General features: G+C 37.3%; 1 protein-coding gene across 3 annotated transcripts in view; it reads left to right on the plus strand.

The window, feature by feature from the left end:
- Window positions 1–27836, plus strand: part of LPIN2 (lipin 2) — a 44613-nt gene extending 16777 nt beyond the window's left edge. For 2 of the 3 annotated variants that reach the window (XM_061356391.1, XM_061356390.1), the window contains exons 4-20: window positions 1927–2225; window positions 6614–6721; window positions 10463–10586; window positions 11396–11717; window positions 11963–12062; window positions 13175–13362; window positions 15622–15715; window positions 16037–16106; window positions 16214–16303; window positions 17015–17097; window positions 18203–18347; window positions 19151–19299; window positions 19780–19866; window positions 21173–21325; window positions 22341–22455; window positions 23153–23256; window positions 23530–27836. In XM_061356391.1, coding sequence (XP_061212375.1) covers window positions 1927–2225; window positions 6614–6721; window positions 10463–10586; window positions 11396–11717; window positions 11963–12062; window positions 13175–13362; window positions 15622–15715; window positions 16037–16106; window positions 16214–16303; window positions 17015–17097; window positions 18203–18347; window positions 19151–19299; window positions 19780–19866; window positions 21173–21325; window positions 22341–22455; window positions 23153–23256; window positions 23530–23674 — 2376 coding nt within the window. In that variant the 3' untranslated portion in view covers window positions 23675–27836. The remainder of the gene's footprint in view (window positions 1–1926; window positions 2226–6613; window positions 6722–10462; window positions 10587–11395; window positions 11718–11962; window positions 12063–13174; window positions 13363–15621; window positions 15716–16036; window positions 16107–16213; window positions 16304–17014; window positions 17098–18202; window positions 18348–19150; window positions 19300–19779; window positions 19867–21172; window positions 21326–22340; window positions 22456–23152; window positions 23257–23529) is intronic. The other variant, XM_061356392.1, reaches the window with a different exon arrangement.

The following is a 27836-nucleotide window of genomic DNA, read 5'->3' on the forward strand; positions in this document are numbered from 1 at the left end:
GGGACTATTACAATGTACTTTCAGGCATCTTTTTTTTTTTTTTTTTGCAAGCTTTCTTTTAACTTTTCTGTGACATTTTTAGATTTTCTCTTGTTATTCTGGCTTATTTGTCACTAATTGTGTATAATACTAACTTTATGTGCTATCATTTTATTTGGAGGTTTTTCACAGTGCAAAATCTCTCTGTGTCATTGGTGCTGCATAAGGCTGTATTTTGCTCTCCTTTCTCCACTTCTCTCTACCACCAGTTGGAAAAAAACTTGTGTGTAACTCAACTCAGTGGAAAAATTTAATTTAATATTAAATAAAAGCAGTTAAGATTTTGAACGCATTAAAAGTAGGGTCAGTGCTTTGGCTGTTTCTGATCACTGTGTAGTTCCTGAATAATCTGCAAAACAGTCCTGTAAAATAACAGGCATCTTGTAATCAGTTCTATTCTTACTGTGAAATCGAGCTCCATAAACTTTTTTCTTTTTCCTCGCTATGTAAATTCCATTCTCTTCTACTTTTGTTCCACTTTGTCTCTTCTCCGTGTGTTTCTTTCAGTTAGGTGTCAGTATCTTAGTTTCTTGTTTTGATGTAAATAAACAGTGGGCAGTCCAGTGGTAAAGCTTTTCCTTCATTTGAATTGGCCCTTCAGATAACTGAAGGTTATTTGTTGATTTTAAGGTAAGTTATAGTCGAGTTTTTATTTTTGAAAGATGCTTTACGTAGATAGTGTCTGACATGGATGACAAGGCTAACTGCACCTTCACCAATTTTGTGGGTAACATTGAACTAGGAGAAGAGTTAGACAGGTCAGAAAGGGCCATTGCATAGGGCCAACTTGGCAGGCTGGAAGACTAGACTAACAAGATTCATGCAAGGTTTAACCAAGATACATGTGAAGTCTTGCATCTGATTTGGAGGAATCCCACACAGCAGTACAGGTTGGGGTTTGACTGGATGAAATGCATCTCTGCTGTGAAGGCTGTCACTGTGGCAACAATGAGGCAAATGTGTCCTAGGCTGCATTATCAGGGGTACAACCAGCAGATGGAGGGATATGGGATTGTTCCACTCACCCTGGAATATGTTGGGCCAAACCTGGAACACAGCTCTGATCTAACAAGATCTGGTCTCCCCAGTTCAGGAAAGACACGGAAAATTGGAGGGAGTTCAGTGGCGAGCCATGAAGATTATCAGAGTGTTGGAGAAGTTGATACAGGAAGAAAAGCTGATGAACTTGGCTGTCTTCAGCCTAGGGAAGATCTAACCAGTCTTGCAATGCCTACAAGGTAGTTACAGGGCAGACAGGCACTCTCTCACAAGATTGCCTGGTGATAAGGGACAAAAGTGGGGAATTCCAGCTACATGTAAGAAAAATCCTTCACTGTAAGGACAAGACAGGAATAGGTTGCCTAGGGAAGTGGTGGACTCTCCTGTACTAGAAATACTCAACCTTTGGCTTGACGCCCTGAATAACCTAATCTGTGGCCGTACTTTCAGCTAAAGACTGGACCAGATATGCTTCAGATGTCCCTCTCAACCTATACCTTTCTATGAATCTGTTTCAAATTAAATAGCAGTGGATTTAATTAGCCTATTTTTATTAACACCTTTACTGAGCATGGATAGGACTGGTGTGCTCAAGAGCAGATAATTTCAGAAACATTCCACTGACTGGGTATTTTTTTTGCTAATAAAATCAATTGTTTATGTCTGAAACTGTAAGAATACTAATATTTTTCTGATTTTTTTTGTAATTCATCTAGTGAACTTGGTTCCTTTCTGGATATCAGCTTCATACCACTGGGCTTGTTGTGTGGTTTGGTGTCTAAATATAGATGCAAGAATTAATATGTAGCTGACAACTGTCTGGTATGCACAAAACAAACAAAAAAAATTAAAAACCACAAACAAAACTTATTTTCTTTATTTCTTTAGGAAAAAGTTCCTGCGTATTTGGCAACGTCTCCAATACCCACTGAAGACCAGTTTTTTAAAGACACTGACAATCATTTGAAATCAGGGGAAAATGAGAGGACATGTGCAAACTCTGAAATCCCACACTCTGTGGAAACAGAGATAGTATTCACCCCAGGTTCTGTGAAAAAGAAAAAAAGAAGAAGAAAGAAATACAAACAGGATAGCAGGAAGGAAGATCAGATATCTTCTGCTGGGACAGAAGAGATTTTTGAAATGGAAATAAGCTCTGATGATGAAAAAAGTGTTCAACCCATAAGGTAAACTATCAGATACTTGCTGACTGCTTTCTGTTACCACTGAACATTTAGAATGTGACTTGTACTTTTCCTCTATGCGAGTAATGCATGTTTCAATGGGCTCAAACAAACAAAACTCCAGATTATTATCTTCCATATCTTTCAGAATCCTTCAAGTTTTGTCATTTTGTTACGGATATGAAATCCAGTTAACCCCATTCTGGTAGAGAAGTGTTTTCTCTCCTTCAGTATGGGTTTTCAAGGAATTCTTAAATTTAATAAGTACCAAATACATTAGTGCAACAAAAACATTGAATCAGAGTGTTACCACATCTGTGACCAGTAAAACACAACAGAGAAAATTTGGATTTTAAAGTGTTTTTTCATATGTCTTATGGCTTTTTAGTTCATTTGCCTTATTTTTTTATTGTCATTTTAATGTCAACGAATTGTCACTTAGATATTCACTGCTCTGTGTAAGTCTGGGACTGGGAATTTTGCTTAGTTTGAGATTTTTCCTTTTTTCTGTTTAAGAAAAGCATGGTCTTTGTTCAGCCTTCAGTGTTAAGAGTATTAACAATAGCTTGTCATAGTGAAATGTCAGAAATAAAAATAACCATCAAGTACAGGAAGAAAGAAAATATAACCCATGAATTGTTTATTCTTTAATAAATTATTACAAATGCATGAAGAATTCAGGAGTGTCACCCTAATAATGGCTGTTTTCATCCAGTGTTTAGAATGCAAACTACTGTTCTAGCAATTATCTTAATTTGACTAGAGATGAATAAAAATTGTAGGTTTGATTGAAATGTCAAATGTTTAGTCATAGCTGAACAGACATGGTGTTTCCGTAAGGGTTACTCTGGTTTTATATTTTGTGCCCTTTAGAATTAAAGATTGAAAAGGCTTTTTGTAACCCACGTGTTTTTTTTTTTGCATGTATATATATATATACAGAAACAGCAGTAGAAATGCATTCTCAGTCAGAGAAGAGTGTTGTGATTTGAAAGGAAGACCCTTTTTGTAAAAGAATGTTGTTTTTTTTTTTGTCAATAGCAAGAAGTTAAAAAAACACATTGTAGTGATGGAAGCCCAGGGACAGTACGTTTGTGGCTATCTATCTGTTGGTGGAGTCCGTATACAGCCAAAACATTGGGTACCAAGGCAAGAAATAAGACTCCTTGCAATAGGAGTACACTTTTTTCCAAAGGTTTATTTTTGCATCCTGGGGGGATGTAAGGTGATAATAGCAGGTTTGTTTGGGTTTAGGTTTTCTCTTAGCTGTAAATGTATGACTCTGAAAAAGAAAAAAGAGAATATGGAAGTGTGACGTTACTAGATGTAGCTTCAGATTTCAAAGGGTGTCTGGTAAATCGATGCTGATGTTCTAGTGGAAGGTCAAAAATTCATCTACAGGTACCAGCATAAAATGTCTTATTAGTTCTGTTCTCATAAAGTAGAAAACAAGCTGTTTCCTGTTTCTTCGGAAAATCCCTTTCTAAGCGTCTATTCAGCTTTTTAAAAAACATGTCCTTTGTAGTTCCTAGCTATGATTTAGGCATGTTAGTGGTGCTTGACTTACCAGGACTGCTGAGATTGCAGAGTGTACAACTCAGAAACTGAGGGTATTATTTCTCCAGTGCTAAGACTGTTAAAGTAGTGATCTGTCTCTAAAATTTTACATACTTATTTAGACCATGTATAAAATGGGTAAACATGAGAAGTGATAGTGCTGTTTATAAATGTTGCCAAATAGAATTGATAATGGGACTCGAAGTTGTAAGTTGATGCATACTGATTTTCTGTTCTTATTGTCAATATTCTTTGACTGCATTTGGATTTTTTAACCTTCAGATTCATTCACTTATGGATGAAATTTGCTGGTTTTGATGCTTCATGTGAGCTCATTTAGTTCACATGTGAACAAAATCTCTTCAGTACTACCTGTGTGTCATCTTGCTTTTCCCTGTAGTGGTAGTATTGAGAATCTCTCTGTAAAATTTTTTTATGTGTTTATTTAATTGTTCACTAATACTGCTTTCTTTTGGAGATAGCACTGCGTACAGACAAACATAGTATGAAGTATTTTTGTCATAGCTTGGTTTACAGATACAAAGGACATGCAGTCTCTGCAGCTCACATCACAAGTCAAGATGTCATCCCCAAATTTCATAAGAATACTACTACTGACAAAGAAGCTATTAAGACATTTTTAGAGTTCAGTATTTAATACAGTCTAAAGTGTCTTGCAAATGAAAGATTTGTGCAGATGAGGTGCTCCTTTAACTGCTTGGGGTCTACTGGGCTGTACTGAGTAAGCATGCAAATTCTAAATGTTTACGTAGTCAGTTTTCTTCCTAGTAGTTGGTACAGTGCTGTATTTTGCATATATTGTAAGAATAATGTTGACAACACACCAGTATGTTAGTTGTTACTAAGCAGTACTTAGTCAAGGACTTTTCAGATTTCCATGCTCTGCCCAGTAAGGAGGGGCACAAGAAGCCATGAGGGAGCACAGCCAGGACAGCTGACCTGAACTGGCCAAAGGGTATTTCTATACCATAGAACATCATGCGCAGTATATATAAATTGGGGGAAGTTGGCTCCAAGGTGCCGGTATTGGTCAGCAGTCGGTGAGCAATAGTACTGTGCATCGTTTGTCTTTTTGGGGATTTATTCCTCTCTCTCTTTTTCCCATTATTATTTGTCTGGGAAAGAGTGGCTGGAAAGCTGCTTGGCAGAAAAGGATGTGGGGGTGCTGATGGACGGTGGCTGAACATAAGCCAAGAGTGTGCCCAAGTGGCCAAGAAGGCCATCAGCCTGTATCAGTAATAGTATGGCCAGCAGGGCCAGGGCAGTGATCATCCCCCTGTACTCGGCACTGGTGAGGCCGCACCTTGAATCCTGTGTTCAATTCTGGGCTCCTAACTACAAGAGAGGTACTGAGGTGCTAGAGTGGGTCCAGAGGACAACAAAGCTGGTGAATGTTCTGGAGAATAAGTCTGATGAGGAATGTCTGAGAGAACTGAGTTTGTTTAGTCTGGAGAAGAGAAGACTCAGGGGGGACCTTATCACTCTACAGCTACCTGAAAGGAGGTTAGAGAGAGGAGCTGGCTGGTCTCTTTTCCCAGGTAACAAGCCATAGGACAACAGGTTACAGCCTCAAGCTGTGCCAGGGGAGGTTGAGATTGGATATTAGGAAAAATTTCTTCACAGAGAGAGGGTGCTTAGGCTTTGGAAGTGGCTGCCCAGGGAAGTGGTGGAATCACTCCCTGGTAGTCAAACAATGTGTAGATGAGTCCCTTAGTGACATTGTTTAGTGGTGGTCTTGGCAGTCCTGGGGAAAAGGTTGGACTTGATGATCTTAGAGTTCTTTTCCAACCTAGTTGATTCTATGATTGTAGTAGTTTACTTTTATTTCAATTATTAAACTGTTCTTAACCTCTGAGTTTTACCTTTTTTCAGTTCTGCTCCCCATCCCACTGAGAGAGGCCTGAGGAGGGCGAAGTGAGTGAGCAGCTGCATAGTACTTAGTTGCCAGCTGGGGTTAAGCCACAACAATAGATAATGTTAAAACCTTTTCTCCATCCATGAGAGAAATTAGTGTTATCATTCCAAAACAAGTCCAGTGCAACTGTTGTTAATGCAAAATACTTTTTTCCTTCTGAATGGCTTAAAATAACGTGTATTGCATTTTATACTCAAATTCCAGGCTTATCTTCCTTGTATTCTATCCACTGTATATGTATGATGCCCTTGATCTAACCTCAAAACAAGTTGTATCCTGAGAATAGCCATTTACTGAATTAGATCCAGAAAGCTGTAAAAAGATCTGAAGTGTACTTATGATGGTAATATTCAAAAGGGACTTCTTTGTAAAATAGAGTGCATGCCTGCTCAGTGGGTTTTGCTGTTCATTGGTTTGGTTTTGGGTTTTCTTCTGTTACAGATATTGAGTAGACTTCCCAGTGCAAAATAAACCCCACTGTTCAGAAAAGTGCAGTGCTTCTAGATACCTGTAGTTCATGTTAATTTGTAAATTCTTGTGTAAATTCTGAGGCTAGTACCTCAAAAGAGGCACTAGAAAAGTTATGTGTAAATCTGTATGTTCCTCTTTGGCTTTTAGTAATATTAGCTTCCTATATAGTGTAATATCATTTATGCTATTTTGACTTCTTTGATACTAAATTACTGTGTGTCAAGAGTAATAGTTTTTTGAAGTTGCAGCAATTCAAGTATTAATAATAGTTTCTATAAACATGTTATATAAAGATGTGTTGCAAACAATTCTTGAAGCTATACTTTTTTTTTCTCTCGGATTTTTAATAACATGCAAGTAACTTTTTTAACTGAATTAGTAATGCAGATTTCTTACAGCTGACTTAATATCTTGTGTATCTTCACAGAGGGTCCTCAAATTCATCACCAAAGGGTGAAGAACAAAAAGAATCTTTGATTTACCACTCGAAGGATCATTACCCCTTATCTGATGGAGACTGGTCCCCTCGGGAGAAGTAAGTCACTTTGTAATGTCATCATGGTGTAATGGTGAATAATTATAAAAAAAAACAGTGTGCCTTGTATGTAATTCCACCCCGATCTGTAAAACTATCAAATATGCCTAACTCTTGTGATGTCAAGTTCAGCATCTGATATTTACTCTGAACTTTGGGAACTTTTGCTCTACTGTATGTATTAAAAAATATTTGCCTTTTGTTTTTTCACTCAAATGAAGAAAAGGTAACAAAAGCTGTTCATGTTAAAATTCATTATTAAAGAAAGAAAATAGAGTTAATAAGATTTCCTTAGGTTGAGAAGTGTATGAAAAATTACTGTGTTCCCTATGATTCACCCTTCACCCTAGCATAAGCAACACTTGGTGTGCCATAAAGGAGAAGTGTTGAGTATGTAAGATTTTTGCCAGGTGAAGTAATGCAGATTACTTGAGGTAAAGCTAGGTGCTAACTTGAATCATATTCCACTTCAGAACAGGGGATTTGCTACTTACTGGAGTTCTGTACTGTTCTGATAAATCAGATTAGTTGATTGTGGATTTCTACAAATGACATAATACAGCTCACCAGTCAGTTTTCAGTTACAGTGACTATAGCATTTCTTGTTATACATTCAAGCTCTTTAGTTTCTGGTGTTCATTTTATTATATTCCTCTTGTCAGTTTCTAGATTTTTTTAAGGCTTACCCTTTGGATTTCACCACGTTAACATCAATCTCTATTTGCATAAGGAAGCATCCTGTCCATATGCAGTAGTACTTGAGATAAATTTTGTACTTTTCCTTAACCTTGGGCAAAGGGAAGAACATACGTACAGCACATAACATGATGAGCATTATCTTGATTCATCTTAACTCTTTAGTGAGTGTTTAGTTTTACTGCATTTCAGTTTGACTGAGGAATCTGCCTCGTAGCAGATTCATTCACAGTGCCAGTGAGGGTTACTGCTCAGCCTTGTGTGATAGCCATTGCTGCAGTTAGCTACTCAGTGCACAGGTACCTGTCCTCTTGTATCAGTAGATGGTAGTGCAGAATAGAAGAGATGAAGCTTCAGAAAATACTTTTTAAAGAGCATATATTCTCTCTGCTTTGAGTGTTTCTGAGACATTGTTCTCAGTAGAGTCTGAATGTACCATACCATGCTTGGTGCCTGCTAATTGCCCCAGTGCATAACTTGTTAATGAGCAGAAGCAGTTGGACAGGAAATCCCATTATTGTTCTTGAGTATGTTTTTGGGTTAACAACCACATCCTCAATTGTACTTGATGAGATGTAGTCTTCAAATGTTCCCCAAAGGTTTGTGGTTTGTGACTGAAAAGCAGTCAACAGTGCTTGACCCTGGGGATTGACATGATGTTGTATGGATTATATCACCTAGATAACTGTACCTTAGAGGCTGATACTCCTTTTTAGTTTATAAAACTCTAGCTACTACAGTCTAGCAGGCTGTTATCTGGGAGATATGATTCATGTCTCTCTTCTTGTTTACATATTTAGGGGATAGTCTGTCCTAACAACTTGCGCATCATGCGAGATACCTCTGCTCTTTATAGTTAGAGATTTGTGGGGGTTTTGTTTGTTTGTTTTAGCAAGAACTATATGGTACAGATTGCAGTACCACAGAGAACTTGGCAGTTTTCCTTTCCCTCTTCAGGGAGGGTGGTTGGGTGTGGGATTGTCTCTTATATGAGCCATCTAGGAGAAGTTTTATATGAAATTATTTCTCCTAAGCTACCAAAGAAAGATTGTGCAATGTAGCCATTATGCAGGGAAAGAGAAATGGGAGTTTCTAATAACCTCTTTTTTGGAGATCTGGAAAAGCTAACTGACTTGTAGTTGAGGTTGGTTGTCTTGCTCTTCAGAACCCTTGCAGGGAGCTACGGGAAAGAAAATAGACTAAGTCTTTTCAATGAGAACACTTCTGTTTGTCCTACCCAAGTCAAAAGCATAACTATCAGTTATTTGATACCTGATAACATCAGTGTTCTTCCTGTTTTAACAAGCAGTGTTAGCATGACTAGGTCATTATCACAAGTATGGACCTTTTGACTGAAGACTTCTCCTTGAGAATGATAATGCTTTGCGGGAAGTGGAACAGGCAGGTTTTGTATTCAAACTTTTGCAGGTACTGCTGAATATTAAGAATTAGGCTTAGAAACAGGTTAATATTTCTGCATGGCTTCCAGTTGACTTGTGATATAGGCAGAATAAATTATTTGGCACGTAGGGAAAAGGAGTTCGTATTCTGTCTGAAAAATAAATACATGTATTTTCATCAGTGTGTTTCTTTAAGCCCTTCTAACAGTACAGAAAAAGTAATGTCTGTAGGAAATTGTTAAAAGAAAACTGAGGAGGATAAATCTCTAAATCACTTCCTTTTTGTTTCCATGGGTGATGAATGCTGGAAGTTGACAGTGAGATGATGAATCACCACTGTAGAAATGCTTAAATCTCTTGCTATCTTTGAAGTTTTGGTGTCCCTCAATAATAGGAGGGATTCTTAATGTCTGAATTGTGATCAGTTTAGTCTCGTAGGATACTGCAAAAGCCCTGTCTCTTCAAGCCTCCAGGAAGTTTCAGATATGGTACTGTATTAGCTAATTCCTGTAGGAATTTTGAAGAGAAATAAAAAAAAAAATAATCCATAAATTAGGTATCTGCAGGGGTTACTGAATATGAGTCAGCAGAGTGCTGCTGCAGCAACAAAAGCAGATGGGATCCTGCACTGCATCTGCAGGACTGTTAGTAGCAGAGATGGAGATGTGATCGTCCCACTCTACTCAGTGTTGGTTAAACCACATGTGGAGTGCTGTGTCCAGTTCTAGTCCCTACAATTTAATTTAAATACTGAGATTTATATAGACATTTAAACCAAAACAAAATAAGCAAACCCTAAACAACCCAGAATATGCTATGAGTGTCAAAGTGTAAAAAGAGTGGCATTTTTGTAATATGCAGTGTAATTTCCCTGTTAAAGGATAGACTCAGAGCTGTCTCAACCTGAAATGCTACTTCAAAACAACCAACCTCTTGTGTTTCCTTTTCTCCCTAAGATCATAAGAGCAAAATGATTTCAAAATCACACCTTTCTAGCATTTTGTAGAGTGAGTTCTTTTGGCTTAAAAGAAGTCTTGGGAAAAGTAAGTTTCAGACGTCTGTTTCTGTTTTATGGCTAATCACCACTGTAGGAAGAATAGGGTAGAGTTTAAAAGGTTGCGTAGTCCTAATATATCTGAAGGAAATTTTCAAGTAATCTCCCTTCCCTCTCCCGAGTTACCTTGTTAATGTTTTTCCTGCATCAGGAATTGGTGGTGTTGTATGCATTTGTGCGTTAAATTTACAGGATTTTTATTAATCAAGTTTTGGCATGCAAAGCTTAAATGCTGTATTTTTACAGAGGAAAGAAACTTAGAGCTAATTTTTGTCTTACTTTTAGATAAACTTTTTTATTTTATTCTGTTTCGTTTGGAAAATGGAACATGGGCTGAGGGGAGAGCTACACCTACACTGCATATATGTAGTGGAGGAATCTGTTTTAGGATGATAGCTAAGTCGTTTAATGTGATTTTGGTTTTAACCTATTTTCTTACTGTCTGAAAACCCTGCTGGGCTTCTTGCCATGTTGCCGAATAATTGGGGCTCTGTTAAGCTGTAGAAAACTCTACCAACAGTAGCTGCACAACAAATGCATTTTAAACACTGTAGTGCTTTTTTTTTTTTCTTGTTCTTGTTGATTTGCTAGCCCTTTCTCTGAGCCAGTCTGCCCGAAAAGTGATTCAGAACTAGAAGTTAAACCTGCTGAGAGCTTGCTCCGATCTGAATCTCACATGGAATGGACATGGGGAGGATTCCCAGAATCGACCAAGGTAAATTTATGTGTTGTTTCTCTCTTTGTGAACTGAGTTTGGGCATATCTAAAATTGTGTCCAAAGAGAGGTTTGGGAATTCCCTGACGCTGTTTGGAATAATTCAGCTGAAGCAGGAAAGTAGCACCCCCCTGTGGCTGGCACATAGTCGAATATGTGGAGTTTGAAAGCTGGTCAGCAAATTCCAGAAAACCTAGGGTAAAAATCCGACAGTTTTGAATTTTTAGTGAGAAACAGCAGAAAGCAACTTTACAGATTTAAAGTCCTTTGGTTTAGGCTATTTTACAGTTTGTTCCAGAGGAATTGTTGCCTTGATACAGTAAATTTTTATCTAACAGCTGGTGACAGTAGCCGTGGTATGTCTAAATTGATGCTTTTTTTTCAGTTTTTTTTTTTTCCTTTTTTTTTCGTTTTTTTTTTTTTTTTTTTGCTGTGGTTTGATCAAGTCAGCACTTCCCCTATGCCTGTTTCTTTACTTAACTTGTCAATAACCTAGTATGAAGCTTCTGTTGCAGGGAACTTTGCTAATTAGGTGAGGCGTGGTTTATGTTGCTAAAACATGTTTAAATTCTTGTCACCAGGACTTGTACCAGGAGTACAAGTTTAATGTTTAGATCAGAATTGTGAATGCTCCATCCCTGGCTGTGTTCAAGGCCAAGTTGGACAGAGCCTTGGGTGGCATGGTTTAGTGGGAGGTGTCCCTCCCTGCCCATAGCAGGGGGGTTGGAACTTGATGATCTTAAGGTCCTTTCCAGCCCTAACTATTCTGATTCTATGTGAGAGGATTTGACTAGAGTTTTGTTTTTCAGATAAGCAAGAAAGAGAAACTGGATCATCCCAGAACCGCTACCATTACTCCATCAGAGAAGACTCATTTTAGGGTCATCCTCAGCTCTGATGAAGTTGAAGATGATGATGATGTGAAAGATTCTGTCTGTACAGTACTGAAACCTGAGCCAAGAACTCATCCTCTGCTTAAGCAGATGGATGTTAAAGATTCTCTTGCTTCTGCAATCACAGAACCACAAGACCCATTTCCATTAGATGCTGATCATCATTCCAGACTGTTGGTGGACCCTTTACCAGAAACAAAGCCAACAGCAAAAACTGACTCTCCTTCAAAAAAGAAAGGTATATAATAAAGTTGTTGATTCTTTCCTTCAGTGTGATCTACTAAATTTAAGGCCATAGTGGGAAAAATACAAATGTGCCTTTTCAATTTTTCCTATTTAAACTCTTATCTGATTAAAAATATAATTAAACTCTTGGATTTATAAATGCTACAAGTAAGTCTGAATCATCCACAATTATGATTGTATTTAATGTGTCTGTAATGGTAGCTTCATCTGAGTAATCTTAATTGTTGAAATTAATAGGGGTGCACAAACGAAGTCATCATCAGGGGCCTGACGATATTTACTTGGAGGACCTAAAGGCTTTGGAACCTGAAGTTGCAGCACTCTACTTTCCCAAAAGGTAATTTTGAATTAAGGTCCTATGGCTCTGGGGTTATATTGCAGTTGCACAATGTGATTTACTGTTATTTAGGTGTTATTTAGGTATCATTTAGGTAGGTATTTATTTCTCATTGTGAAAATTTCTTTCTGATTTGACAAAAAACACATTTAAAGATCATGTATGAAGTCATTACTGAGAGCTTTCATCTTTGTGGAATTTGTGTGTTCTGCAAGCATAGAGGGGGAGTAAGTTTAAAGTGCACATTTCATTTGCAGCAGTACTCTCTTTTGCTACGTTGATAGCTCTGGATAAGCACACATCAATTTATTTTTTGCATTCCCTGTACATCCCTTCTAACTTTTTTAATATGAAAAATGTCACAACATGAGAAATTCCACAAAATGTTCATGCAAGGCAACTCAGTCTCAAAATTCACTCTTGTTTTGTTTGGGTTTTTATAATAAAATCAAAGCATTTTATACTGCTAAAATACTCTTAAAAAGAATAACTTTTACAAGTAACTTTTTACAAAGGCAGACCTTTGTGTAAATGCAACTTAATAAGGAAGGAGTGTCTATTGGTTTATTAAAACTACAATTGTAAGTTTTTCAGCACTTACTGCATTACTTGAGATTAAACTAATAACTAATCTTAGATGACTGATTTTTTTTTTTTTTTAATTTAAAAGGCCACTTGTCTTTTCTGTTGTACGTCTTCGAAACAGAGTGTTCTAAAACATCAAGCAATGTTCTTTTTCCTTTTATTCTGTAGCTTTCTGGTAAAGATTGAGGAGCACAGAATGTAAAGGAGCTTTTTGTCATTTAAATTCAGTTTTGTTTCAGGCAAGAGAAACATAATTATTTCCCAGTTTAAGGGAATGTTAGGAGAACTGGAAAATGTCACTCTGCCAGTATTATAAAGGTTTGGGGAGGTGTGCTTGTATCTGGTTTTTGTTTGGTTGGTTTTAAATTTATGTTGCAAAATGGTGTAGCGCCCAAAAGGAATGCAGCAGCAAGATTTTTTTATTTTTTATTTTTTTGAGCAGTCCTATACTGTATTCTGTAACTGAAAATCTCTGCTTTTAAGTGAAATGTTTAAGGAAAATGTGGACTTCTGTGTTTGTTTTTTAGTGATTCTGATCCAGGCTTCAGACAGTGGACAGAGTCAGATACCCTTTCCGGTTCGCAGTCACCCCAGTCAGTAGGAAGTGCTGCTGCTGACAGCGGTACAGAGTGCATGTCTGACTCTGCTATGGACTTGCCTGATGTTACACTTTCACTTTGTGGAGGTCTCAATGAAAATGGAGAGATTTCTAAAGGTATGTGAAAGAGTAAAACATAACTAGTAATAAAGCTCAACAAATTAATTAGCTTCAATTAATTTGCTGATGATACTAAATTGGCAGGAGTGGCTGACACACCAGAAGGCTGTGTTGCCATTCAGCAAGACCTGGACAGGCTGGAAAGTTGGGCGGGGAGAAACCTGATGAAATTCAACAAGGGCAAGTGTAGAGTCTTGCATATGGGGAAGAACAACCCCATGTACCAGTACAGATTGGGGACTGACCTGGTGGAAAGTAGTGAAGGGGAAAGGGACCTGGGGGTCCTGGTGGATAGGAGGATGACCATGAGCAGCAATGTGCCTTTGTGGCCAAGAAAGCCAATGGCATCCTAGGGTGTATTAGAAAGGGTGTGGTTAGTAGGTCAAGAGAGGTTCTCCTCCCCCTCTATTCTGCCTTGGTGAGGCCGCATCTGGAATATTGTGCCCAGTTCTGGGCCCCTCAGTTCAAGAAGGACAGGGAATTGCTTGAAAGAGTCCAGCGCAGAGCCGCAAAGATGATTAAGGGAGTGGAGCATCTCCTTTATGAGGAGAGGCTGAGGGAGCTGGCTCTCTTTAGCTTGGAGAAGAGGAGACTGAGGGGTGACCTTATCAATGTTTACAAATATGTAAAGGGTGAGTGTCAGGATGATGGAGCTAGGTTTTTTTCAGTGATGTCTAGTGATAGGACAAGGGGCAGTGGGTGTAAACTGGAGCATAGGAGGTTCCATGTGAACATCAGGAAAAACTTCTTTACCGTGAGAAGGACAGCACTGGAACAGGTTGCCCAGGGGGGTTGTGGAGTCTCCTGCATTGGAGATATTCAAGGCCCGCCTGGACAAGTTCATTTGTGACGTACTGTAGGTTACCCTGCTCTTGCAGGGGGGTTGGACTAGATGATCTTTGGAGGTCCCTTCCAACACTTAGGATTCTGTGATTCAGTGCTTCAATTCAACCTTGCAAAGCTTTGGCTTTGTATTATGCTCATGTTGCAGAAATGGAATGAATGATCTTTCATTTTCTAAAATTCCCAGGAGGAGGTAGCAGAATTTAACCTCAATCAAGAGCACTTGATGTCTCAAGAAGCTTTTTGGCTCCTTTTTTGCACTGCATACTGCATATCTGACCAACAGTTCTTGTTTCTGGGTGCAGTTACTTCCTGAGTCCTGTATAATTTCTTAATTCATATTCTTGTTAATTGATAATTTTTCCTCTTTTTTTTTTTTTAAAGCAATTTTAAAAGCCTGTTGTACGCTATTATTTTTCTATCCTAAATATTTGTTAACCTTTAGGTTTTTTTACAGCTGATGCTTTTTAATGATCTGGTTAATTTTAATGCTGAAGTTGTATGCATTGTGTTCATGAACACGTATGCAACATTTTTAGTATTACTATTTTTAGGGTCACCCAGTCTCTAATGCATCAAGTGAAAATTACATGCTTATTAATAAAAGCTCAGAACAGCTTTTTTGGTAATGTGGTAGTAGTATTGGATTTCCTTGAAAAAAAGTATGTCTTCCTTGTAGGAGTCTTAAACTAAATCATGAATTTCTACAAATTTGCATAGTCAGTAGTCATGACAATGCTATTAGAATTCAGTGATTAAACAAACCTGAAAAGCTGACAACATCCTTCCCCCTTCTCTTTTAGTGTAGCATGTAGGCCCTCTACCTGCCATAATAATTTTTAAAGCAAGCATGGCTTTCTTTCCAGGCTGTGAGTTGAATAAGTTATATATAGAATCATAGAATAGTTATGGTTGGAAAGGACCTTAAGATCATCTAGTTCCAACCCTCTGCCATGGGCAGGGACACCTCGCACTAAACCATGTCACCCAGGACTCCCTCCAGCCTGGCCTTGATCACTGCCAGGGATGGAGACTTTACAACTTCCTTGGGCAACCCATTCCAATGCCTCACCACCCTCACAGTAAAGAAGTTATATTTAACCTAAACTTCCCCTGTTTAATTTTGAACCCAAAGTTCAAAGTTAATTTGCTACCTCCTCATCATCCTGCCTCTTCTAATTTTGTAATTCTTATTACTATGACTGTTGAAGTGTTATGAGGCCTTTCCCTCTTAACTAAGGAAGCAGTCAGTCACAAGATTCTTGACAGGAAGACCATGTTAACGTATGAGAGTGATATTGCAAGGTCAGCAAAGACTCTGAAATGACAGGAAGAATTTTCTAGATACAAACGAGTTGGACATCTTGGGATTTTAATATTCTAATTTTTAATTAAAATCTGCTTCTATTGCAGAAAAATTCATGGAACATATTATTACTTATCATGAATTTGCTGAAAACCCTGGACTCATAGACAATCCTAATTTGGTAATAAGGATTTATAACAGGTAAATTCTCTGTGTCATGTAATTAGGTCATAGAAGATCTCATTTAAAATCTACCCATTAAAGTGAGTAGAAGTCTCAGCTTCCACTGCAGTTTCTGGTTTTGATGGATCTGTTTCTCAGACTAAACTAAATATTTGCATTAAATTTAGCTTTAACTCTGAAGTCAGGTTTTTTTCAGCAACTGCTACTGGTATTGAGTTGTATATTTTAAAACAACTCTGCTTGCAGAGAGCTTTAATATTAGTTGTTGGCAATAAATGCATATTTTTATCGAAAAAGGGTAGTTTTGTAATATCTTACCAATAACATGTTTTAAAACAGGTATTATAACTGGGCATTGGCTGCTCCAATGATCCTGAGTTTGCAGGTGTTTCAGAAGAGCTTGCCTAAGGTAAGTAGATACAGGTAAAATTTTTTCAAGACTCTATATGTAGTTACACATGATTATCTCTTTGGTTTGTTTTTCTATACAAATGAAGAACATGCCTGATTTTTTAGGCTACTGTTGAGTCTTGGGTCAAAGAAAAGATGCCAAAGAAGTCTGGAAGGTGGTGGTTCTGGCGCAAGAGAGAAAGCATGACTAAACAGGTAACTGAGACCTATCTGGATTTAATTTTTTTTTTCTTCTTAACTTAAAAGACTGATTTGTTAAAAGTGCCTCAGAATGATGCTCATATAGCCCTGTGTTGGTGATAGCCAGCTGAAAGTTACTCAGTATTACAGTGGCTGTAGCTGCTTCGGTATAGTCTTAAGTGCCGCATCTTTATTTGTGATTACCAGTTGCTTCAGCAGAATTTCTTGTGTTCAGCTGTTGCACAATACACTTCAAATTCTTTCTTCTAAGGTATAAGTAATTGTTAGAGCTACTCTTCAGTCACTGCAGTATGTTTTAGGAATGTACATGCAAATAAATTGTAGGTGCTGTACTGCATAATAAATGTTATGCTGAGACACCCCATTTTAGACTTAAGCTTTCTAAACCTTAAATTTACTCCCCTCCCCACCCCCAAGTGAATTTTACAAGCTTGGAGGTTGACAGCTCCTTTAATGTGTTAAACTAGACATTTCAACTTCTGGCATGCAGAGCTTTGTTTCCTGAAATTAAAAAAAAAAAAGGCTATAATGGATCATTTCTTCATAAGCATCCTTTTGTTAAATAAGGAATGAGCAATTCTAAGACTTAATGAAATTTATGTACTATACTGATAGCTATTTGCTTAAATGTGAACTGTGAATTCACTTGGATCAGTTTAAAATACTTAAAATGTCAATATGCTTTTTATTATCCTGTTGCTTTAGATACCAGAGACAAAAGAGGGGAAAACTGAGGTGCAAAGAGCAAACGAGCTGCCAGCAACTATAAAAGAGCAAGTTAATAGCAGGTGTGTTCCTGCCTGAAGACTCATTTAGTGGACTGAATAGTGACTTTTTTTAAATCTTTTTTCAAGGAAGAATTCATTAGGAATTTACTGTGGGAAGAAACATTTTCCTCTAAACTACTGAAGAGGAGCCAGATGTGTTTAGCAAACAATTCAGCAAAATAATGTGGCGGCAAACATTGTAGGAACTACAAATACACTACAATTATTTCTCAAATCCTATTGTGTTTACTTCTTAAATAGTAACATAACTGACAGAGCAACAAAGACATATATGGTAACCCTTAGCAATGAGCCACTACTCTTGAAATACAGTGGTATTATTTCTGACATGCTGTTTGTCTTTTTTTTTCTTGTAAAAGCGTAACACTTTGTGAATAATATAAACCATGTGCAACTTTTTGTAACATAAAATAATTGGAACAATAAAATAGTATTAATTACAGTGCACAAGTTGCTCAAGATTGTGGTGGAAAACTAACGGTATTTTGCACAAAATTGTCCCAGTCTAGGTAATTTATTGTGTATATTCTCCCATGATTTTATGAAGATACCAGTGAATGTTTTTTTTTAAAAAAACTTAAATAGGTTGTGATTTAATGCGTCAGAGAAATTAAATGCTGCTTTTAATCTTGAAATCTCTAATTAGCAGAAAAGATAAGTCTGTGAATAGCCTTAAAAGGTGAGATACTCCACTAACTTATCACCCACAGTTTAAACTATGTAGTAACTGTGGCAGCTTTTTTAAAGAACAAAAACAGTGTTACTCATTCCGTATCCCTTTTCACCTGCAGTTTACCTAATTCATCCACACAGTATTAGTGGCCATTTGACACTTTGCCTTTACTAAACCCATCATGTGTGGAGCCAGCTAGTAATAGTGACATTAGATCTCCACCAATACTAGCATGCCTTACAAGTCTCACTTGCTTATTGGCATATGCTAGCTTTATCTGGGCATTCACTAAACCATGGACTTTGTTAATCTGTGCTATTAGGCTAGCTGCAAATCCTCATCATAAACAGAAATTAGTCTTGAAAAGGAATCTTACACAATTAAAGAAGGATTTTCTGTAGCTTACATTTATTCTGTTTGATGTTGTGTTAGACCTCCAGAAGATGATTCTTCTAGTGATGAAGCATCACAGGAGTTGAAGGAATCCCTGAAAATAGATTCTTCCCCAGCAGAGCATCCAACCCATGGGAGCATTACATCTTACAAGAAGTCACTTAGACTGTCTTCGGACCAAATTGTGAGTAGCATGCCTTTATAGTACATAGAATGCTTCAACATTCCACTCTGATTGTAAGAGTTGGGCTTTCTCCTGCTTTTCTAGCAGTAGCAGAAAGGAATGGATAAATTTAAAATTCGAAAAGAAATTTAAAGTGTTTTCCTGTGCTCGTGTGTGCAGCTGTGGGGAATTTTTGATATTTTTTTTCTGTTGTGGTTTTTAAGAATCTGTGCTTGTAAGAAATTCTTCTTTTTTTTTTTTTTTTTTTAATCCAAAGTTCTATAATCAGACTTCTGTATAAACATGTTTAAAAAAGGTGACATTGTTGGTTTCTGCAATTTGGATATCCTGGGATCTAAACAGTCGAATAATGTACATTTAAATTGGTATGCAGTTTATTCATTGCAGTTTAATTTACAAGTTAGTTCTGTTACTGTCTATATGTATGATCTTTATCAGGGAAGAATTTTGAGGGAAGCATCCACTAAGTAGAAAATACTGTTGCATACTATAGCAAACTGGGAGTTCCATTCGATAGTCCTGTAAGTCACCTGTAATACCAAGAATTACAGTAGCAGAGATTTAAATATCTGCTGCTGTAAGCAGATATAGGAGCTATGGACAAATACATGTGTCCAGACTACAAAACAGACCTTGTCAGCAAAACTGTGTCAGCGTTAAATCATGGTTCACTTTTTGATGAGTTAATAAAAATAGATGAGGAATAGCATATTAGCCATTTTCTGTAGCTCATTTATGATTCTAAAAATCTTATAGAGAGAGCAAGTTAGTTACATTTTCAATTATTTTGTTTTATTGTAAAGGCAAAATTGAAACTCAGAGATGGCCCTAATGATGTTGTATTTAGTATTACAACCCAATATCAAGGGACTTGCCGCTGTGCAGGAACAATATATCTCTGGAACTGGAATGATAAAATCATCATATCAGACATTGATGGAACAATTACCAAGTAAGTATCTTTTATTATTATTACGGGGGGGCAGTTTGTTTGTTGTTTTTTTTTTTTAAATCTTGCTTTATTGATCGTATTCTGCTCTTCAAAATAAAATAAAGAAACTTCACTTAAGAAGACTTAAATGTTTATTAACAGTAATGGAAAAAACAACCCCAAACTTGTTGCTTTGATTTGAATTTGTACTTGCTTTTACACCAGACTAGAAAGTGTTTTTTAAAAGGTGATAATGTTTACCATGTGACTGCTGCCCTTTCAGTTAGACTTCTCCGGATTTATCAGCTCTAGGTTAACTTGGGAACCGACTTGTGCTGTATTGCACCTAGTTGCTCTGTCTGGAGTAGTTACTAATTCTCTTTTAAAATCATTAGGACTTTCTGTAGAGGTATTTCTGTAAATACTCATTATGATATTCATCAGTAGTTGTCTTTAACAAAACTCAGATACTTAGCATCAGCCATCTGATTTCACTTTTAGGTCTGATGCTTTAGGACATATACTCCCTCATCTTGGCAAGGACTGGACGCATCAGGGCATTGCAAAACTCTATCATTCCATAAATGAGTAAGTATGTAATCTATGAAACAATCAGGGTTTTCTGGAATTCAGGAATTAATGGGCAGGTAATTGGATTGTTGTTAATAATTATGCAGTTTATTACAGTTTGTTGGTCTGAATGTTGGGAAGTGAACTACTTCTGTCATTCACAATCAAAACTAAGTTCTTTCCCCAGATGTATATTTTTACAGGAATGGAAGCCGCAACTTTTACTAGTTCCTTTCACAAATGTTTGATTATGCATTTTAGTTTGTAAAAACTGTAATATTTTGGCTACAAAAGAGAACAATAATAACAATTAATTCAGTCACTCATGCGTATGTGTGTTTCCACCAACTTGAGTTGATCACAAAGTCTATTACAAACATGATACAGTATAAATTCAAACTTAAACTATGTCCTTCCAGCGCATAAATATTTTGTGTTTTAACACGTTTGCTACCAAATTCAAGTGAATGCTCCTTAGGACAGATCTTGTTCTGACATAAGCATAATTAACAACTTGCCACTGCCACAGTGGGAAGGTTGGTAGCCTGGTTTGTTTTCTGTCACTCTCTGCTTCTGACATAAGCTGATTCAATTCAATAGAAAAGTAATTCAGCAAAATGTTAATTTCTCCTTACATTTCTGGGTTAGTCAACGGAATGGGCTTACCTTGTGATGTGCAAGAACCTACAGAAGCAGCCCATGTACCTTCCCTCTTGCAGCAGTGGTGAGGTGTTTGCTCGGTTCAGAAGTGTTACGAGCTCCATCCTTATATAAATGTAATGTTCATCGAAGAGGCATATAGCCTCACAATATTTATGTCCAGTAACGTAAACCTACATATTTCTTCCCGTTTCAGATTTGGTCCTTTGTTTAGCAAACTTTTTTCCAAAAGTATAGTGATGCCAGAAATAATACTTGCTTATTGAGGGGGATCACAGGATGATCAACTGTTAAACACTTCGTGATCCATTTAAAAGTGTAGTAGTGTTTCTTTCCACAAAAATATTTGGGGTTTAGAATCTATTATTGACCTTCGTTCTTGTGGCCTTCATTCTGTGGCTAAATTTTGTCTGTGACACCGTGCAGTCCCTGGGAGATATCTGAACTTTTTTCTTTGTGTATAACAGAGGAGCTGGAATTACTTGCCAAATTGAATCAAGCCTTTTGTGTGTGCAGTAACTATGTACAAATCAGTGTAACAAATGAAGTGGCAAAGTCTACAGGAAAAATGAAGGGGCTTGATGAATACTTTGTTATCCATCCTTCACTCTGTGCTACAAGTTCTGCAAATAGCCTAACTAACTAATTGATAATTCTTTTCTAGAAATGGCTACAAGTTTCTGTACTGTTCTGCCCGTGCCATTGGGATGGCAGATATGACCAGAGGATACCTACATTGGGTGAATGACAAAGGAACAATTCTCCCCAGGGGCCCTCTAATGTTGTCCCCCAGCAGTTTGTTTTCTGCCTTTCATCGGTAAGTATGTGGGATTTCATACATCCATTCCTCCCAACCTCAGAAACAGATTAAAAAAATCCGGAATGCTAACAATTACAGCTGGAACCAAACTTAACACTCTATGCTAGATTGACTGCGGAGACTTGATGCCCCTCTAGCGATCATTTCTAAACAATGTATTTTGCCTGAATTTCAGTTTTAGTATATACTACTGTTTCTGTGGGCATGTTAGAATTGGCTATGAAACACACAATGTCAGCAGCTCACTTTGCCTTTTCTTCATTCCTCTAGTCCATAACTGATTAATGTTAGTTTCTGTTTCTATACGTAAAATTTTGTCTTTTCAAGTACAGCTACAAAGATTGTAATGCAGTGCTACTGCACTGGATAGAGGGAAGAAAAGGTGGGGAATATAGGCTGTCACGCTAAATGATCTTGTGATATTGGGAGTGCTTCATATATGACTAGTTAAAAAGCAATATGGAGTTTAGCTGTGGTTCAGCTTGGTTGCTCTTTTGAACCAGCCATAGGCTACCTGTTCTTGATGGGAAGAGCTGATAGTGGAAAGATCTCTTTGGCTTTGCTTTTGTGTTTTGTTTTGTTTTTTTAGTAACAACACCTGATTCATGGCTAGCAATGACAGCAACTTCCATTGGGTCCACTGACAGGCTTCTGCAGTCTGTTGTCAGAGACAGCACTTGTAACAAGCTTATGTGTACTTGATTAGGTCCTCTGATTCAGATAGTCATCTACAGCAAAAGCAGTTCACAGACTTCGTTCACAGACGGGAATTTCATCCCATTTACTTAGCCTAAGCACAGGCTATTTACCTATTTTTTACTATGGATGTTGGAAAACAGCGAATGTTCTATGTTTCTTGTATCATTCTTTAAAAACTACTGACCAATGTCTGTATAACTACCAATGTTAGCAACAGGAAGTAATGGGAATATAAATACCAGATAAGTGGGGGAAGGAGGATATCCTCTATCAAATCATGATTTAGAATTTGACTGTTGAAATTTTGTTTTAGGGAAGTGATAGAAAAGAAGCCTGAAAAGTTCAAAATCGAATGTTTGAATGATATCAAGAATTTGTTTGCTCCCAGTAAACAGCCTTTCTATGCTGCTTTTGGAAACAGGCCCAATGTAAGTCTGCCCCTTTCTAATTGAAGGGTTAAAATGCATGAAGTACTTGGGAAGCAAAAGAAAAGGGCTTTTCTTTTTGTGTCTATTTAAATTTTAACAAGGAAATGGGACACTGGTGCTTTTATGGGTCTGATCAGGAAAGCCCACATGCAGATACCTTAGATGCTGCTAGAACTGCTTGTATGAGAAAGGTTACAAAGGTGTGTTTGTACTCTTAAAATTTTATTAAATATATGATACCTTTCCACATTCTTTTTGACAGTTTTGACAGCTTTCTAACCTAAGGAGATTAATTCAGTGCTCCTCAGTCTTGAATCCTTTTTCCTGTCCTACAGTTCCTGTATTTTCTGTGCAGCTCAATGCTATTGTAATTGCTAAAGCTAGAGAGAGAGGGTATTGTAAGAAAAATGTTGTCGCAAGAAATGGTATTGTGTGGTACAGGTTTTGTGTATGTTTGTGGTCCCAGGCTTGGGAATGGGAATCAAGCATTTTGGTGCAGAAGGAATATTTTGTTCTGGTGTGTGTATGTTTGATGTGTTTTTGTTTGGTTTGGGGGTTTTGGCTGTTGTTCAGGGGGTATTTTGTTAAGGGAATAGTTTTACTGTAAGCTTTTAGGATCAGCTTTTTTTGTTTGTTTGTTACATCACATTCAATAAGGGAATACCGAAGCATGTGCGTTTGTTCGTGCTTTTTGCAGGATGTATATGCCTACATGCAAGTGGGAGTTCCAGACTGCAGAATATTTACTGTGAATCCAAAGGGTGAACTGATCCAAGAACGGACTAAGGGAAACAAATCTTCGTAAGATCACTTTTGTTATTTCAGCTAAAGAATTTTGAAATGAGAGCATTTGTCACCATGATGATTCAATCTCCTGTTACATGTGACGTGAAAATCTTGCAGCTTTGGATACTTAACTGAAACTTTTCAAGAGCAGTAAACTGGCAGAAGTGGTGCCTTATTTGACTATATTTGACTATAGCTTTATGGTCTAGACTTCTTAAGCTCTTTTTTGGCAACAGCTGAACAGTGACTAGACTGTTAAATAATGGTCTTTCTTCTTTCTTAATATAGGTATTACAGACTAAGTGAACTTGTGGAATATGTGTTCCCACTGCTTAATAAAGAGCAGAGTTCTGCATTTCCATGCCCAGAATTCAGCTCCTTTTGCTATTGGAGAGAGCCTCTTCCTGACCTTAACATGGACGACTTGGCCTGAAAAACAGTTCTCACCTAGAGATGGAATTTCATATTCAGCTACTCAACTTCAGTTTAAATGTGAAGAACTTTCTTAACAAAGATGCTAATTGATATACTGGTACCATAAGTCTTACTAAAGAAATCACTTTAACTCCGTTGGTTTAAAACAAAGAAAATGCAAAGCTACTGTCTTTCTTTTTTCCTAAGGTTTGTTTGTTTCTTTATTGCTTCTCTTTATATACCTGTTCTAAGGCACTTGAAGTTGGCCTGTCATTGATGTTCATGGTACCCAAGTGCTTCAGGGTGACTAAAGCTGAGGTAAACTGTGACTTTGCATTTTCATCAATACAGACCTTGTTGTAAACATAGATTCTTTTTTTTTTTTTTAATTAGTCTTAATAGTATATCTTCTAAAATGAAGCCAAAAAGCATATGGAAACTGCCAAATAGAATGTCAGACCTACTAATAAAAAACATGGTCTAGTGTTCAGGTGGGTAATTAGGCAATTTTTGAAAGGAGCCGGAACCTAAGACCATTGTGTGCTCTTTCTCAGCTAAAATACAGAAAATGTGTAGGCATTACTAGCCTGACAGGCTCTGAAGACATAAAATTCCTCTTTAAATGTAAATATGCCTTTTGTCACATGTACAAGGCTGTGCTTGTACAATTCACACTCAGACTAACTCTGCTTACGATTTACTTTATATGCAATGTTTCAACTATTCCATGAGCTTGTTAAAACGAAAGTTGTCTTCAGATATTTGTATGGCTTTTATTGTTTTCAGGCTGCACTTTGTCACGTTCGGGTTCCATCAAGAAAAATCTTGAACGTTTCTGTAAGAGTTGGGGAGCTGTCATTTTAATTTCCTTTTTCAACACAGAGATGATGCACGCGTGTGTGTTTGCTGTGTAGGCCAGTAAAAGTATGTACAGATTATATTCAGGGAATTGTAATACTGAAAAAACTATTTAATTTTTTAATTGTCTACTGCAGATCTTTCCAGAATCCTGTATTGCAGGTTTTCAGGGGCTGGAAGGAAATGCAGCTCAATGAGATTCCAGGTATGAGAATGGTTAAATACTGCAGAGCAGAATAAAACCTTTTTGGTCTTGTTTTCTTTTTTTTTGTTGTTGTTTTGGTTTGGTTTGGTTTTGGTTTGGTTTTGTTGGTATTTTTTTTCCTTTACGTTTTGGGTTATTCATCAACATCATGCTGGTCATTCCTCAGGTTCACGTCAGAGCCTGTGAACAAATTGCATTCCAAGTCCAGTGTTTATCAGCTGTAAAAGCAGCTAGTATTTCTCTCAAAATGTACTTGAAGGCGAAAGTAGTTCTGCTTTTTAAGCTGAGTTAGTGCATTTAACCTCCTTCAGACAAGTCTGTGGTGAGAATGTATCATTCTGCTAGCTCAAAGGGCTTAAGGACTAAAGTCATTGATACATCATTCCTGGGCTTTCTGGGCACAGTCTTTTCTGTCATTCCTTATGTGAGTTACTGTGGCCTCGCATTAAATACTCTTTCAGTGGCAACATCCTTAATTTCACCAGGCTCTGGGGTGAGCTCTCGCGCAACACAGAACCAGTGGGAGCAGGGAAAGGAGCTCTCTTGGTTTCGCTACTTGCAGAAGAGTACACTTAGAGTGTTTCACACACATACTCCCCCCAGGAATATTTTCTTTATCAGGCTGAGTAGTCTTAACGCACAGTTCTGATGTAACACCAGCTAGACAGCTGGTGAACTGCTTGGGAGTAGCATTTTTAGACCACTATGTAAATGAAATTACTTTTTTTTTTAACCCCCTGTTTTAAAACTCTGGTGTATTCTTGTGCTTATAAAACATTAACTGAAGAGTGGAGGCAAGAAAATCAACAGAGAACCCCTCTTTCAAAGCAGGAGTATGAGAGTGGAAAAAAAAACACACCTATCCATCATGGTGTGCCATGCATGTCAGTGAACTGAAAGGCATCCTTGTTCTTGTACAGCGAGAACAAGACTTTCTATGACTCTTTCAGCAAACTCTTAGTCCTGTCACCAGTCTACTCTGTGCTTAAGTGGATTTCACAGGATTCAACTCAAAGGATATTTTGCTCATACTGGGTTGTTTTGTTTGTTTGGTTGGGGTTTTTACTGTCAGAAGCTTACAAACATCATTCCCATGTATTCATCTTGTTTTTCTTACCTTTTATTCAATAGATTTCATTAGAAACTGAATTTTTCATGCTCACCAAGTGCTTTGAATATCAATGGAATTTGAGCTTTTAAGTCACTTAAATACTTTAAATAGAGTCCAACATAATAAAGTATTTTAATTACAAGATGAAATATTCTATCTGAAGATTCTATTTTACATAAAGGGAGTGAAGCTGCTTTTCCTGAAACACTCCTGTGCGGATGTCAAAATTTTCTTTACCATGCTTAGCTTATTCTTAGTGGCCCTGTTTTTACATGGCTTTTTGAAAAATAAGAGCGCTTATTGAAACTGGGATGGGTTTCCAAACAGGACAGATTGTTGCCAAACTTCGGCCATATCTTTCTTAGTTTGTTTTTTTTTTTTTTCCTATTACTTGGTCTTTTTTCTCTTCAGTCCCATTCATCCTTTGAAATTGTCATAAAGATGAGCTGTGGATTTTAAAGTGGGTTATATTCATTTGAGTTAAATGAATGTAATGAAAAAAATGAGTAAATGAGTATGAGGAAAAATAGTATCAGATGTATCTCCAAATGCATATAATTTCAGCTGATCTGAATATGGGGGTTGTGTGGTTGTAGAGAGCTCCTTATTCTGCTAACCTGATCTTTTGCATTATAGGGATGTCCAAAAAATGCTTAGTTAAAGATTTTGATATTTTTGCTCTGTAACAGCTACAGTTTTGATATTTGTTTTTTGATAAAATGTAAAAGTGTTCTTGAGTATTTCTGATACGAGTAGGGCAGAGTGGCTGTTTTGTTTTCTTTTTCTAAGTCTGGCTTGTATTTGAAGCTTTTCAGATAGCTTGTTAACCCAGTTTAGGGGCAGAATATGGGACACTGTACCTGTCACTGCTTACCTGTGTAATTTGGACTGCTGGGCACTTTACTGACTCTATAAAAGACATCTCATTGCTATCAAACTGTAGGCTTGTGCTGCAATATTAATATGGAGTAAATAGGAGTTATGCAGTAGCCTGTCCTTTGTTACCTTAGTTGAGAGAAATGGCCTGAAACTAATGTTTGAGAGCAAGTTGTGCGATACTTACTTAGAATTAGCACAAGCAAAATCATTCTTTCTATGAAAGAGGAACTTCTACATGCATGTGTCTGTGGGCCCATGCACCCCCCTGTTAAGACTGTGTTGTTGAAGATGCAGATCCTCTCAGCATTGGCACCCTGTCAGAGGCGGAGTCAGTGATACCTATCTGGGAGTAAACAAAGAACATTGCAATTCAAAACTTGTTAGTGACTTGGACATTACCCATTTCTATAATGATTTAAAGATCAGGAATTCAAGTGGTACACATTTCTGGGAATTTTGTTGGGATTTTTTTACTGCACCAAGCATGTCTGTACTTCAAAGGTTGTGCACTCACCCCCAACAGTATACAATTGCATGTGCAGTCCTGGCTTGTGTATCCTTAGCTTCCCATCACCAGTATACTCCTCCAAAAACTTTTTGGGGTTGTTGTGTTGTTGTTGTTTTTTTTTTTCAACTGGAGAAGTTTTAACACTTGTGTCAACTCCGTTACGGAACTTCTGAAGCAAACTCCTGAGTCTGTTTATGGTAAAGACACATTCATAATGCAACATCAGAAATACAGAGTTAAACTGAGATGCCTTTAAAGAGTCACTTTTGCCTGAAGAAGTTTTCATTTCCAAAGTTAAAATCTGTTGAATAGAACGGAATTGGTTTGGATTTTTTTACAGTGTTAATTACTTCCAGATGAAAGTTAAAATGTTGGTTTGAGAGTGGGAAAACTCTTGAACCATTTGTTTCATTTTTATGTTGAAGATGTGGAATACCTGATTGTTAAGCAACCCAATCACTAATAAAGTCATGTGTTTAAAATTGTCAAATCTGTGATCATACCAATACAGTGATTTTTCATTAAGACTGGACTATCTTGGGTACAGTAACCCACACTTCAGTGCAATGTTTATTGATGTTCAGAACAATGTTATCACAATAAACAAACTTAAACTACAA

The sequence above is a fragment of the Neopsephotus bourkii genome, unplaced genomic scaffold (genome assembly GCF_033783945.1).
Source record: "Neopsephotus bourkii isolate Nb327-2 ecotype Australia unplaced genomic scaffold, CSIRO-AGI_Nbou_v1 NB_846, whole genome shotgun sequence".
Classification (NCBI taxonomy): Eukaryota; Metazoa; Chordata; class Aves; order Psittaciformes; family Psittacidae; genus Neopsephotus; species Neopsephotus bourkii.